This window comes from Dioscorea cayenensis, chromosome 13 (assembly GCF_009730915.1).
Source record: "Dioscorea cayenensis subsp. rotundata cultivar TDr96_F1 chromosome 13, TDr96_F1_v2_PseudoChromosome.rev07_lg8_w22 25.fasta, whole genome shotgun sequence".
Lineage (NCBI taxonomy): Eukaryota > Viridiplantae > Streptophyta > Magnoliopsida > Dioscoreales > Dioscoreaceae > Dioscorea > Dioscorea cayenensis.
Genome location: NC_052483.1, coordinates 6,408,646 through 6,424,984, shown reverse-complemented (window position 1 = coordinate 6,424,984; position 16,339 = coordinate 6,408,646). Strand labels below are relative to the sequence as shown.

Genomic DNA, 16,339 nt, shown 5'->3' with positions numbered 1-16,339 from the left:
TTCATGTAGAGAAAAAAATCAATTGTTTCCTCAAAAACATATAAAATAAAAATTAAATTAGCACATTGAACCACCATGGTCCATGGTACATCATCCATTTGTATTAACACATTACCATCTAACAAGTTCTTTAACAAGCACATTCTATATGAAAAGCTCAACAAAGAACTAAAATGAACAAAAGCTAATTGATTGTGGAGTAAATGAGAAACAAAAAATGATTTTGCTTTGCCAAATCCAAACACCACTAACAATTCATTGTCACTCACATATAAATAATGAAAAATAGAGCTTGGAGTTTGATAATAATGACTTAAATTTTAAAATAAAACCAAAGACACTTGAATTATCCTGTGACCTGATGACCTCCATCAATTATAAACACTCCACAACCAATTAACTCTCAGAAATTATGTATGGCAAAAAACTAGCATGCTAACTCATTTGTGAAGTACAAAAGAATGAGATTTCTTTTGCCAGTACATGTTCTTCAACCCTCCCTATAAATTAAATGTCAACTACCCATTCAACAAACTACCTTTTTTTTTTCCTTATAAAATACACTTGTAATGATGAAATGTCTGTTGCATACCGCTACGAAAATTTTGTAAAAGAATATATTAACTATTTACTGACGGGTAAGAGATTGTCGAGGAGAGGTTGGTGCTCTGAATGAACATGCTGTTTGATATTTCTACGGACTTGCGGAGCTCTGCAAAACAACATAAGTAATAATTAAAAACAAAATATACAAGAACTAAATGCACTGGCAAATGTGTATAAAATGAACACGGCAACAAAGAATAAGTGACTCGAGAAGTACTACTAAGTTGAAAAGCAAGGTTTAATCGAAAGATGGAAGGTACAACCATACCCCTCCTTGATGGGAGGGTGACATGTCTAATATGAGTATGATCAAAAGAGAAAGCAAATATTTGATTGGGCATATATTGTCCATATTAAGACGACATTTTCATGAAAGTCTACAATTATAATAAATGTAACCTTTAAATTAATCAGTAACAACAATAGCAAATAATGTTCAAAAACTTGTAGAAGAATACTTTTGAGCCGTTCATTTGGCAATAAAAATACAAAAATGCACTCAAAGGTAGTATAGCAAATTCAAAATAATTGAAACCCAGTAAACCAAAACATAGAGAATTATATCAAATAGAGACCTTCAATAATTGCTTCACCAGCAAAAATTCATTAATCTACTCCTACATATGGTACAAAGAGTTACACTACTAGCTTTTTCTTGCAAATGCTCATCATACAAATTAAAAAACAAAGTCCATTTCCACCATAATGTTTTAATATATGGCGCGCATGCATTAAAATCCTCGGGTAAACATCTGGTTGATGTTGTTATCTACAAGTACTGACATGCTAGTCCCTACATAAGCACAAGGTTGTCGGACTTCTTCAAAGCAAGATGAACTCAACTTGTACCATCAATGATAAATTACTCCCACAAATATACCAAAATTGGTGTTGCATACTTATCAGGCTCCAATGAAGAATTCTACTAACAATCAAATTAGTCATCATCCTCAATTATCTTTTAAGAACACATGCTAATTTTCTAGTAACAGCAACTTTTTTGAAATATGGCCACCTAAACCTTTACATAATTGTGGCCAAACTTTGCAGCAAACTTTAAAGCAGTTACTAAAGCATGCACTCAAAAAGTATGCATGCGATTTAATAAGTAGACACTAGTACCCAAGAGACATTGTTTCCGATCTACAAAATAATGATGATAGATGTCCAATGGATGTTACCAATTGTATTCAAGATCCTCTGTTTCTCTCTTAAAGACTTAAGTTTGTGCATTAACAACGAGAATAACTATCATGAGAAAAAAAATACATCGTCACTTCCTTTTACATTCAGTCAAGAAAAGAAGCCATTCATTTTTGGTTTTCCTTGATAGAAATACTGGAAGCGAAAAAAAGGTAGGCTTTACATCACATAGAATTACAAAGAGATTTATTCCTAGCCAAAATTGCATTTGTTGCATTTGTTAATTAATCAATACCTAATATTCAACATCAATAATTCACTAAGGGACCCATGAAAGTATATGTCAAATAAAATCACCACAACTCAACAAAAGTCACAATAAGGAGCATCAAATTTGCAGATGAACTGAACCACTAAACTGACTTGAAAATATGAACCAGTGAGACAACAATCACCCCCACAATGGAACGCAACAAGAAAAAATAGGCTCTAGACCAGTTTCCAATATAGTCAGATCATGAATAAAATCAATCATAAGTTCCATATAATATTTGATCTTCTTTTTTTAATACTCATGATACCTTAAAGAACAATCAGCATGAGGAACCCAAATGCAATGAAGGCAATTGATCCGATAAGCATTTAACCGTACCACAGACTGTGACAGTACGCAATCTTTAGATCAGAAGGCATGTCAGAGCTCAATCTGAATATGATAAAGCCAAGCCCAAGCCTGGAACAGGATTGGCTCATATGGTGGAAATTCTCTATGGCTAAACTTTAGACCAAACATATGAAATTTTATCAGACCCAAAAACAATAGCACCTTGCCTTTAAAGGCCATGCTGGCAAGATCAAGCCATGCCAAGGGCCTATCTTTCAATCCATACCAGAAAATTTCCTGAGCAACACATTAGGCAGCTAACCAGGCTGCCATGCAATAGACATCCAGGCAACTATCAAGTTCTAATTTTTACCCTCCAGACAAATCTCAGATTATGTAATAGCAAACAACTTCTAACACTGAATGTAAACAATAAGTTAATCATGACATGCATTATACATTCCGATCTATTGTTTTGGTGAGGAACAAGGAATCTTCAAAATTATGAGATCTCATTCTATGATTCACTGATTACAAAATAATTCTTAACCCCAAAGAAACATTAACATGCATAGCTCAAAATATTATACAATAAGGCTAGTACAATTGTGTGATTGGTCTAGCTACATATCAGGTATATCTATAAGCAGATATATAATTGCACACGATCTAATTTAGACTGTGCTAGACATCTTTCACACATAAAATATAGTGAGGAAAAGATCATAAAGCTTTCAGCTCATGGTCTAGCTAAATTTAAATTGTTCAGTTCTGGATTTTTTATCCACAAAGTTATTCCAACCAACCAAAAATTGTCCAAGAAAAACCAAATAGGAATAGTTTTTTCAAAATTTAAATACATAAATAGAGTCAATTATTTTTAAAATTTATTAACTACTAATATATGCCATGTCAATCATTAATTGGAACAGTACAAATTAATGAAAAATGTTTATTTTAATTAATATTGATTAGTCAAACACAGGGTCAACTTGGTCAAAAAGCCTCCAAAAAAAACCCCCAAACCCAACCAAAATCCACTGAAGTTTATATCAGTACACACAAAAGCCTCAAGTGTCCACATCTACAGCAGTTTTAGTAACAGTAGATTGAAATAAATAAGCACTAAATTTTAAGTACATATTTTTTTCCCCTTATATTTCCTTTTGCCTCCTCTGTCTTCTGTGTTTCTTTTCCTATTTCTCCCTTTTTCATTCACTTCTGTGTCAGTCATCGCCCTCCCCAAGTAGTTTTTCCTTTCCTCCTTTCCTCATCAGCTTCTTTTTTCTTCTATAGAGTGACTTGTCAATAATCAACAAAGGCAGTCAAAGACCTTGTTCTCTGACGTGACTAGCTTGTACTTCCATCCTTTCTTTGTCTAAATATATCGGCAAACAATTCTAAACTTAATGCCAGGTTAATGCATGAACCCTATTCTGTTATTCATAAAACTGTCATTAGAATGCATCCAAAATCTCAATAAACTAGAACTACTCAGGAGAGTCAGTAAACTTGGCTAGGTCCATTCATGACTTGACTGAACTACTATTTCTTTTATTCTCAAACAAGTCAATAGGTCATGATTTGACAAATCCAGAGAACTAATACCGCTTAGACCAAATATCTAAGTATAGTTATGGCTCAGTGATTCACTGGAATAAATATATATACACCAGCCAAGTAAGTTCCTTTTGTATTAAGCTAGTTGTTGGGCATTCCTAAAGACCAGGTCTGATACTCTTGTGAACTCTAGTCAAGTAAAATAACTCAGTATGCTACATAATATTAGAAAGCAAGAATTCATATCACTAAATTGGAATTAACCCAAATCCTGCAACTCAAAAACAACCAAAATGTTAGGCACCTTAATCTTAGCCAATATTAAGCCGTTAAAGATTTATGGAGATACGCAGATACCGAAAACATGAAATGATGAGCTCAAAAATTGCAAAATCATGGTAAAGCAAAGTTTTGGAGAATTTATGTAAGTGAAGCGGTGTCGAGACCTTACACTAGTCGATTGGAGCTCCACTGTTGCTGAATCTTGATTTTCCTATCATCATGGAAGATTAGCCAAAATTTCACAATTTGCTAACATGTCAAAATAAAACACAAAAAGAAAATCTGCTATGCTATTACTGCTGTTTTAGTTAAATACCTCAAGTAATAAATCCTTCCTGGTGATCAAACCAACAACCCGAGAAGGCTGAGGGACAACAAATATATGTCTAAGTCCCAAATGCCGGAAAAGATTATACACCTACATTGAAGTTTGGCCAAGATGGCGCTGTAACATTAGTTTAATGCAGAAAAAGCCAAGGGCTAATCTTCAAATACAGGAAAATACCTTTGCTAAAGACATGTCTTCTGGCACAACATATGGTGATGGATTAAGAAAAGGAGTGAGATCTAAATACATTTCTAGTTCGTCATGACCCAGATGAATCTTCTCTATTGAAAGTCCCTTGCTTGAGATGGGCTTCACAAAGTCACTGAGGTGGTGCCTAAATTAACAAAGCAGCAATCACATCACTTTTCTTTTAACAAATGAGAATGATAAATGCTGCTGGAAGAATTCACACACCTGTTTGCTATGCTTCGGAGGTCACAAGGGAAAGGGTTGTTCTGGAAATCTATCTTTGACTGTAGAAGAACCAACAAGTGGCTGCATTCCAGAAGAGTGCACATTAAAACTTAACACACTGAAAACCAAGTAAACTAGGAATGGAAAATGGCTTTTAGCAATCAGTAAGTCCTGCTTATGCTGGTAAGAAATAATAACTGACCACCAAATACACCCATAAAAGCCCACCTCCGAAGGATGAGACCCATCACAAGTGGCTCCTGGTTTCTTCCATGACCCACCACCTGGATTTGACAAATATATGTTAACACAATTTCTGAAACAACAGAACATCCAACAACAAAACTAGATTACAGAAAATATAATAACTCACTGGGAAGCCATTGTGTTTGTTGTTTCGAAGAACAGAAACAATATCAGCGACCTTGGCAACACGGGAGAAGTAGACTACCTTTTTAGCAAAATGCACACCATTAGAAACTGGCAACATAAGAGAGCTTTAAACATCACTTGATTCCAGTAATTGCACCTGTTGGTTCTTGCATGCATCCCTAGCTGTCATATTACGCATATACTGCTTAGGCCTAGATTCAAGTAAAGGAATTGCTCTCAAACGGGCTTGTTCGTCATAAAGTCCTTCATTGAAAACATCACCAACAGCCTATACAAAATTGATGCAGTGAAGTATTGAACAAAAAATCATTATGATTTAGATTAAATGTGTTTACCTTTGATATCAGTAGAACAAGCATGATGAGTGGTAAGAGTTGCAAGTTGTTTGTGATCTCAACCATGATCACACACAATGAAACAGTCATGCGCATAGACCCTCCAAGAAAAGATGCAGCCCCTAGGAGAGCATATCTGGACAGAAATGCAATCTATCATTGAAGCAATCGTGGTAGATATTGCACAATGAAAACCAGTATCTTTCGACAAGAAGAGGAGATCATGGAATGCTAACTTTTATATTCCGCACGGGATATGCATCAGGTTAACTCTTTGACAATATGATAATGATGACACGATCAAAGTAAAACAGCTATCAGGATGGGCAAGTAAACAAAACTATAAGAATCCTACTCAAACTAATAAATAAATAATCAGTCTAATAAATTGAAAAAATAGTCACAAATATCTGAGCAAATAAACTATTCCGTGAAGAATTTTAACAATATTAATAATCCATTGAAAATATAAATTGACTGGCCAACAAAGAGTTCATTAATATTACTTTCTAAAAGGATGACAAAAACTATAAAAAAGCAGCAGAAATGTAAATACAAAAGATAAAATAAGGTAGTAACCATCATAAATTATCTTAAAAGAAGCAACAAAAACAAGATAGCAAAGACTAACGTTCCCTCCTCAACATTTAGCTTTCGGTAAAACTTAACAACAAACATTCCCACAAGCCTTCCATAAGTTGATCCAATCATTATTCCTGGAACAAACTGACCAGCAGGGACAGCAGATCCAAATGTCACCACAGTTAGAGAGTAAAACATCACCTGCGAAAAGCATAAAAAGAAACCAAATAAACAAAAATATCAAGATTAAAACTCAACCAACTTACATGCACAATATCTATAAGAAAAGGAGGTAAAAATCTCAATATCATATGCACTGAACTTCCACTGAATAGAACAAAGCAATGCCATCAAAAATTAAACCATAATAATAATTATGATGTCAGCAATAACTTGTATAAGAAAATTATACAAAACAAATTTCAAGCTTCCAGATGGGTTGGTAACAATTTTCAAGATTTCTGACCTTCGAACTTAGCTTTATATCTTAAATTAATAAACGAAGCTCATTTGGGAAGATCCAATAAACATACTGAGAATCAAATGAGCTAGAGCTGCATCATGAGTCAAGTAATTCAGAAGTTCGATCAGTGCTTATTTATTTTCTATTTCAGTCCGCATAACTAAAACCAGGTTAAATGTTTCTCAGAAGCGTGATTTCTTGCCCTTGTAAACTGCAACCAGTTGTATATGCCAGCCAAGCATCTATTTTACTCTGCCTGTGAATGGTCATTGTTTATTGACTCAAGTCCTACAATTAAATTTAGCTATTCAAATTTTTCATATGAAATATCTTCTAATTTCGAAACAGAAAGCACTTGAAGTCCAACAGGTTCCACTTGGTAAGTATGATTATTGCACAGAAAGGTGATTACAGGTGCAAGTTGATATATTACCCATGTCTACATCCCACATAAAAAAAACAGCTTTGTGCAAGAGAGCTTGATTTGAAAAATATTAAGTTTAGTTTGCACTCAAAAATTCATTATTGACCAAATGTTTAAAAGAGAAACACAATATCTATTGCTACATAGATCACCAGATAGTTCACAATGTTTCTCTTATATTTATGATGCATTATTGCAAGCCCTTTCTCCCATCCCCTTCAAAAGTCCATTGAGAAGAGTGCTCGATCATTGCTCAATAATCTTGACATAAAATATGCCACTAAATTTCTCTGCTCAAGAATCCATTATCTGCTTCCATTTAAAAGAAAAACGCCCATATATATACATATATTGGCAGAAAGTTTACAATCTCTCTTATATACATGCTAAGTTTCTCGTGAAGGGTGATGCATTATTGAAAAACTAGTCCTTCAGAAGTCCATTAAAAGATAAATGACAAGTTAACAACCTATCATTAGAATAAGTCTCAGATAGTAAATAGTACTTTATGAGTTCAAAAAAAGAAATTGCACAGTTCAATCATACATTCAAACACATAATGAAATATGTCAAAGACATAGCACACTTGAATGAGGTGAAATAATTACCAAAAAGGTTATAAGGCTTTTTGCACTATACTCATGAAATGTTTTAGCACTAAATAAATTCCGTATTGCATCATCCTGCAAAAGAGACAGGACAAGGTTTACATGAAAAAAGGTAATCAGATGAGTGGGGGCTGAATAACACAAAAGGAGATATATTAATTTGATGAGATATGAGGAGACCTGAGTATTGAAGAATATAGTTGCCAGATCATTGTATTGTTTATCATTGGAACAGTAGAACTGCAAGAACAAAACACATATAGCTGAGATTTTGATTAAAATGAAAAACAACCAAAATTGGGTTAGTTCAGAATACGATCACAAGTTGGCATTCAAGTAACTAAACACAGACTTTCAATGGACATCTCACATTCACAAAATTCCCATATGTTCCTGGAGGACGTGGGACATTCAATATCAGGATTAGCTTCTGAATCAGGGCATGGGCTGCATTTCCTTAAAAGTGGTAGCCCAAAGGAAATTACTGAGGTCACCAGTGACAAAATGCAAGCGTCCAAAACCTGAAATGTTTCAGAATGATATAAATTCGAAACTAAAATAAGAAGACAGAAACACTGCTGCAGAAATAACAAGAAACTTTTCAGAAACATTTAAGGCATACCTTGACTCTATTCCCCTTTTTATGCAGATAATTGCGACGCCAACGAGCCATGTAAAGAGTCAGCTGATTAAATAAGGCTCCTAAAAATGTAAGCATGGGCAATCTATTGGTTAAAAGTAAACAAACAACCAACCACATACAATCATGCAACACTGTAACTAAAGAAGAAAAATCTATACTTCAGAGCTTTTCAAGAAAAACCTACCTAGAAGACCACCAATAACACCAATTATGGCCATGGGCAACATTTCTTGAAATGAGTAGTCTTCCTGACCACTTTAACAAAAATAACAGAATGATAAACATATTTGTTTGAAGGAAAAACAAATAGGAATGAGCAAAAGAATCCTGAGTTCACACCCCGATATATCCCAAATAATGAAGCCACCAGAGCCAAAATGTCCCACATTTCCCACTCTTGCACCAGCCCATAGCAGAACGTACCACAACAGCCACAACAGCAGATGTAAAGAACACTCGCCACATAAGATGACTTCTCCACCTTGAAAAAGAGAGTACACAAACAAAGCTAGCAATCAGAAAATAGAATTGAAGCAAACGCTGGGCCTTATATTTGCAGAAAGAACTCACAAATGATTGGTAGACATATAGGTCAAAAACAAACATAAATGATGCTGAAAACATCATTCACTTTGGCAGAATATATGACTAATGTGCATGCTGAATATATATGAAAAAGGGGGGATTTTCTTCTTAAAAATAACTCCTCAATAAGAAAAAGTAAGTCATGGAACACATACAATCAATAAGGAATGAAAGTTGTTACTTCTACAGAGAGAATTAAACTGAAGTAGGGGGCACAAGTAGACCAGAAATTCAATAGACAACAAAGGCAGGATCCAATGACTGCACAAGTAAACCGTGGACGAATGCCTTCCTCCAAAGATTAATTGCAAAAATATTGATTGAAGTGCAGATTGAATTAATAAGAAAAACTCCATACCAGGGAAGATTGGTTTCATAATCTTAGAATTAGCAGCTGTAATTCACAACAATTCAGAATGGCAATCTTCATTGCCACTCCCATCCCCTAAGGCCACCGTTAGTTGTAGTACAACATAATCCCATTGCTCTCAGCAACAAGTCACATTCCCGCTCATTGGTACCAAGCAGTCTGTTAACTTCATCATGTTCTCAGGTCTACTGATTGGACCACATCTATATAAGAAATGGCACTATGACATAGGGAAAGGATTTTTTTATTTTTTATTTTTTATTTTCATTTTTTATTTTTATTTTTATTTATATTTATTTTTGTGAATATTGGATATAGTGGTTGCACTTATGAGTTTGTCCTTACAAAGAGTGAAGCTCTTGGACCAAAGACACCGCAATAATGGCCTCCTTATAATATATTATTAGGATATGTCAAGGCTCCTTGACAAAACATCATTTAAAACTATTAATTCAAACTGTGGACTATTCTCAAGGTATGGAGAATTGATCAAGTATCTTTGACATCAGAAAAACAGAAACTTAAGGCATTTGGTGGTGCTTCTCTCCCAAAGCAATTAAAATAAGGGACTTTTTTGCCCCATGGAAAAGAGTTGCACATATACCCTCGAAAAATTAGTCATGAATAAAAATAGTTAATTAGCTCTCTAGTTAATTACTATGCTTCTTCTCTCACATACTTCATCTCTTGCACAACACCTAGACAACAACACCATCAGTACTCCCCATCTTCATCTTTATCAACTCTATCACACAGCAGTCAACATTAATTGATTAGTTCTTACTGTTTTAAGCTATTTACTTTTTCAGAATGTATTGATTTTCTTAAGGATATGTTTATCATGATTTTTTTTTATTAGAATTAGTTATCCTTTTGATAGGATTTAAATTCCTTAAATCAAGCTGTTTACTTAGATTAGAAGGTCTAATTAAAGTGCTTGCTTCATAGGTTCAAGCAGAGAATTTTTGTTTATAAGATTTCAGCTTTTCTAGAGTGATTCTTGTTAGTGAGAAACTATCAATCAAGGTTGGTAAGGCACTAACATTCATTGATAGTGAGAGATTATCAAATTTATCTTAGTTATATGTTTGTTCCCCTCATTCCTGTTCTGTCCACGAAAATTCAGCAAGCTTTAACTCACAGAATTATCAACTCTGTGAAATGTGCTCTATCACCCCATTTGCATTTGTGCAATATGATTAAAGGAGATGTGCATTAAGTTTACAAAAAGAGTTGGTTGTGATTTTTAAAAATAAGCGTATCCACACACATGCCTTGAGGCCATTTTGTAACTGTTATTCATTTCAAACCATGGCGGTAAACAAAAGAGTAGGAGAAGGGGTGTATAAGCACAACTTGAATTTCCAAAGGTTTAAAATCAAATCAATTTAAATTTGCAGGGATATAGACGGTTTCACAGTTTTTACCATATGTACACAGGAAGGAAAAGAACACCATTGAACAAGTTTGTTGTATTAAAATTATGGTTGCTAGTTTCAAATAATAAAATCAAAAGAATGAAAGACTCAAATTATGTGATACAAGATAGCTTGGCAACCACACTTGGAATAAAAAAGTAATCATATCTCAAAGCTTTATTGATTTCCTAAAAAGATTCATCTCTTAGCCTCATAAAACCTAAACAAATGATTGTAATTCTTAGACAACTTATAAACCTAAACTACGTCAAATGATAATCGGTCAATAAGGAATTATGGATGAAGAATCATAAGTGGAACTTTTAGTCAGAGTGTTCAGGAGGCATGCAAGAATCTCATCTATGGTGTAAATAGATAATCTATATAGAAAATAAATAATTAGAAAATATTACCAGAAACAAAAAATAAAATAAGAAAGTAGGATGCTAATGAGGGGATCTGTCAAAAGCATAAGATTTTGAACAAATATGCACTTTTTTTGGGTCTTACAATCATTATAAAGTTTACCAGAGGCTTCATCAAACAGAAAGAGATGCCCTGTTTTCAACAATTCCAAGAAAATTCCAAATAGAAATCCAAAGATGCAACATAATGAAAAAAAAAATAAAAGACATACTGAAGGAAAAAAGAAAGAACTTCTCACCAAGACGTGACTTCTTCCAGAGCAAATAGCACACCTCCAACTGGAGCCCTAAAAGCAGCAGCAACACCAGCAGCACATCCACAAGTTACCTTTAAATATAGAAAAGAATCAAGAAAATGCAAAATTTACACCCAAACAAAAAAAAATACATTTCAGGGAATTTGATTTGACAAAAAATTAACTGAATGTAAATGGGGAAATGCAGAAACACAAAAAGTAAATGTTATAATAGATATAACAATATAAAAGTGCATGAGTACAGCATAATCAAGTTAACACAACATTTTAAAAATTAGAAGAAAATTTAGCAACCATGAAAAAATATCACAACATTTTCTAAACATTACAATACCAAGACACAACAATTGCATTCATTTTATGCTGGCATACTACTCTGGCAGTCTTACGACAAGAATACATGGTTACAAAATACGAAGTTTCTTTAAACAATCTAACTGCATGTTTTGAATTATTTATACATTTCTTGAATCTGAGCTCAGTCAGCAACTCAAGCTCAGTTAAAAATTGGATGACTCAGCCTTGAGCAGAGCTCCTTAACTACATCTAAAGCTCATTGAACTGGTCTAATCTTCCCCTTAGCACAAGCTGCGCTTGCTCAAGCTCAGATTGTTTGTTGACCAATTCATACATGACCAATACAGAAAGCATTTCTTTTCTGCAAGATAAATTATAGTAATTACACAGCATACAGCCATAGGTGTATTAACAATATTCTACAGATAAACAACAAAGGAATGTTCATGACTTAATGCGTTAAGTATAACTTTAATATGATATCCATCAATAACTCAACATCCTACAACAGTGTTGACTCTGTAACATTTAAAGTTGAAAGTTAATCAAATCATAAACAGAGTACTGAAGAAATAGCCATTTGAAGAAAAGGACTTGCGACAGTTTAGTAACAGATTTTTGAAATGCATCCACAGCCTACAACTTTTCAAAAGAATTGGCATTGGCATCTATTGAAAGGCTAACCAATAACCAGGCAATACCACACAGGATGATTAAATAGCAGTATCTCTTATGATTAACAAGTTCACCACTTCAATAGGCACAAGGGCTCAAAAACGCTTACCAAGTCACGACGATCACGGTCACTCTCAAAAACTTGTAGCCACCTTGGATTTAGGTGATACTTTGTGGATCCACCCTGTAACATTCATAATGTAACAGTGGATAATTGCACGACCAAGCAGACAGTTTCTAGAAGCCAGACCTCTAGCAGGTAACAAGATAGCTGTATAAGAAAGATATAAACCTGGGCTAGGGGAATATCAATAATGGATGACAAAAGAGAATTCATCTTTTATTGATTGGAAATTTAATCACAAGTCCAATTTTCCATAACAATTACAAGGAAAATTTAGAGTGTGGGAAGATCCAGGAAATTTATTAACTGTTCAAGGGAAGCAACATGTAATGTGTTATTTGCTAATTTTCCCAATTTCTTCTATTTTAAAACTTAAATTTGTTGACACCTCCTAAATATTCTCTATATCTAAAGAAGCAATCAACGAGAAATATTAAACAAGAATAGCAAATGCAAACATTTTCATAGTCATTATTATGACCACCAAGAACTTTCTATGGACAAGAACTTTTGCCACTTGAAAGAGAAGCCATCCAAGCAATTCACAGTCAGTAAATACATACTTGTCCAATTAGGGAAGCAATACAAGCACCGGTATGAACAAGGGGACCTTCTTTTCCAAGTGCAAGACCACCTCCAACAGAACCAATACTACCAAATATCTGAAGTTACGAAGCAAGAAGAAAGAATATGAACAAAGTCAGACCAGCCAACAAAAAGCATTTGTTAAATTACAAAATCAGACAAACCTTTCCAATCAATGTTCTAAACAGGAGGATTCCAGGTGTATCAACACCTGCATATTATGTATACCATTCAGAAGATCATAGAAGAAAAATATGAAGGTTCTTCAAGTAAAACACGTCCTACCATTTAAGTAGCCTTTGATCTCTGGGATACCAGACCCAGCTGCTGCTGGGGCAAACTGAGTAACAATAAATACAGAAGAAAATACCAAACCTAAGTTGAATATTATGTACACCAAGAAACCAGCAAAATAGGAATGTTGTATGATAGAGAATGTCGCAGCATATTTCCAGCCAGAAAAGTTTTCAACAGCTAGATTTATGAAAACCGCAGATAATGCAGTGCCTGAAAAAATTAGAAGCAAATGCCTGTTATTCATTTAAAGACTAATCAAATTAAGAATTAAATGCTTAAGAAATACACTATCTTAACTCACCAACCACAATGAGTTATGCAAAAAATTGCTGGAAAGATTCATGATAAAATATTATTTACTTGTCATGAAAATAATCAATTAAGAAAGTAGAAAACTGTTTGTAAAAATAATCATGTGAAACCAAAAATTATCATAGCTTCGTGTGTGCACAAAGTATCTCACCCTTCCCAAAGAACAAATAATTACACATAGCATCTGACATAAGAACTTAGGTCAGAGGATGACTACTACAAGTTATAATAACATACACATAGGACACTATGTCCATTTTAGCACCTTCAAAAGAAAAAAACAGACACATACTAATGATGGAAATCAGTTCCACGAGAGAATTTGGTTGGCTCACACTAAGCAATGAAAAGGAATATCCTATTTTGTATCATTCTTCTTTATTATTAGGAATTTCTCACTACAATTACAAATGTACATTCAATGCAAGGGTCTGGAAGCCACCTAGGGTAATTTATATTAATCAAGGGTCAAGTCTCTACAAAATTGAGGAACAAACAATATTGTGAATAGAGATTAACATAACATAGAAATTTTGAAACATTACATTATTAAGTATTTACATGCCCTAGATCTCAATTTCATGATGTTAAACAGACAAATCAAATAGCCTCTGGATTTTCAACTAGTTCAAGGGAAGCAAATGAAATTAAAACATGGGGGGCTTTTCAAATGATAAGCAACTAAACATCATCCTTTAATCAGAAACCACAATAGATTAAGTAGTTAAGAATGCTCCAAGACCTTCCATTACCCATAAATGAATCTCCACAAGAGAAGCACGTATTTTAGACAAAAACTCAATCTTGAAAAGCAAATTTAATGCTTTCAAAACATGTAGCATTGCTCTAAAATGTGGCATATGCAACTTGAAAATAAACTTATGAGGATGCCTTCATTTGAAATAAACTTATATCATATGCAAGTACATTCATTTCAAATTTTGATGTGTAAGATACTCAACAAATATGATTTCAAAAAACATTAAACAAACAAATCCGAACCAAGGCAACATAAAACCTGAATTGAATCTCTACAGCGCAAACACCAAAAACATAAACAAAATAAGGCTAACCCAGATAAGATATGCAAAAGGCCATATCACCCCTTAGAAGACATGAAAATGGCAAATTGAAATTCACATACACATCTTATTATACCACACACATGTTTGCAAGAAGCCAATGTAAGTTTTTAGGAGGATGATTTTCAGTTGGCAGCTCCATGCGACGTTTTCAGTAGCGAAAGCATTTTAATGATCAAATATTTCTTCTAGCTACAGACACAATGGAAGATTCAGGCTTCAGCATCCAAAATTGCTTTTCATCTTGTTTTGCAAGTACATAGTTTGGGTACCAAAATAAATAGAGGGAATAATCAGATGTTAATACAAAGCAAACCAATTTAACAATAAGGGTTCAAAATCATTTGTTGGCCAAGCCAAATCAAGCATCTCCATGGTGCAACATCAACACTGACACATCGCATCACTAATATTGTTAATAATCAGCTAATTCAAAGAAAGATAGCCAGTGCCTAATCTGTACTCATTTTCAGATCAAAATCCATCTGTCTCCATAAATAAACAAATTAAATAAAGCATTTCTTGCTCCTTTCCCTACTAACATAAAATATGACATTCTGCATGCTGTTTAATAGATTGAAAGAAGTAAACCACCATAATCCTCATTGTAGAACAAGAGCAGGATTGTTATACCCCAAAAAGTTCCATCGCACCTCAAGGACACATCCAGCATTTTGGCCTAAGTACTAAAATCCAAGCTTATCTGATGCCATTCCCACTAATAAAAACCCTAAATTCAGCATCTTCCCCTACAGACTAGCATCAAATGATCCACATTGATTTCTTACCAGTTAACATTAGACAATATACTCAAACAGAACAATAAAATAAAACATCATCTCAAATTACACAACCTAGGACTACAAACATGCCTAGGACTACAAACATGCCCAAAAATCAATATATCAATCAATCAATCTACAGCTAGCAAACAATAAACTTCATCATCGCTCCTCTTACCAATACCAATGAGCAATGAGAAAAACCATTTCAGCATCACATAATACCAAACATACAGCTTTCCACGCTGCGCCTGCCAAAATCAAAGAAACAATCACATCAGCATAACAAAACCCAATCAACCTAAATTCAAACAAAGCTTCGATCACCACATCGCACCTGCTCTTCTCTGTAGGCATAGTTCTCGATCAACCTCATAATCAAGACTCTCGGCACCTCCATTGCCATTCCGCCCAACCTCGGCGAGCTCCTCCTCCTCTGATCTCGGGATCTGCGACCACACGAGCCTTGCGGTCTCGATCCCATTCTGGATGTGATTGGAAAACATGATTGATCCAAAAGCGAAGCCCTAGATCGGCAATTGGGAACCTGAGAGAGCAAGAGAAGCGGAGAGCATGAGAGATTTGGGAGCAAAAGCGAAGAAGAGCGTCAAACGAAGAAGACGGAATTCCGATTGGGACGGTACGATGTCTCGCGGAGAAGATTGACGTGTTGAGTCTTCCCGCGATCTCAGTCACGAGTCGGTGTAGTTACTGTCAAGCCTGTGCAAGATGGTCTATTGGTCTC

At 34.4% G+C, this 16,339-nt stretch overlaps 1 protein-coding gene across 1 annotated transcript; it reads right to left on the bottom strand.

Moving 5' to 3' along the window:
- Positions 1-417: 417 nt before the first annotated feature.
- On the bottom strand, positions 418-16,232 carry LOC120274674 (chloride channel protein CLC-d). Its single transcript, XM_039281205.1, is given in 26 exon segments — positions 418-712; positions 4,360-4,406; positions 4,512-4,613; positions 4,701-4,857; positions 4,938-5,018; positions 5,166-5,221; positions 5,311-5,388; positions 5,467-5,598; positions 5,666-5,801; positions 6,297-6,448; positions 7,743-7,817; positions 7,923-7,982; positions 8,113-8,148; positions 8,150-8,263; positions 8,365-8,444; positions 8,570-8,640; positions 8,725-8,768; positions 8,770-8,866; positions 11,423-11,511; positions 12,522-12,596; positions 13,100-13,198; positions 13,286-13,332; positions 13,407-13,628; positions 15,773-15,845; positions 15,932-15,961; positions 15,963-16,232. Coding segments are annotated over 26 exon segments (2,379 nt in total). The 5' UTR covers positions 16,101-16,232; the 3' UTR covers positions 418-624.
- Between the last annotated feature and the right edge of the window lie 107 nt (positions 16,233-16,339).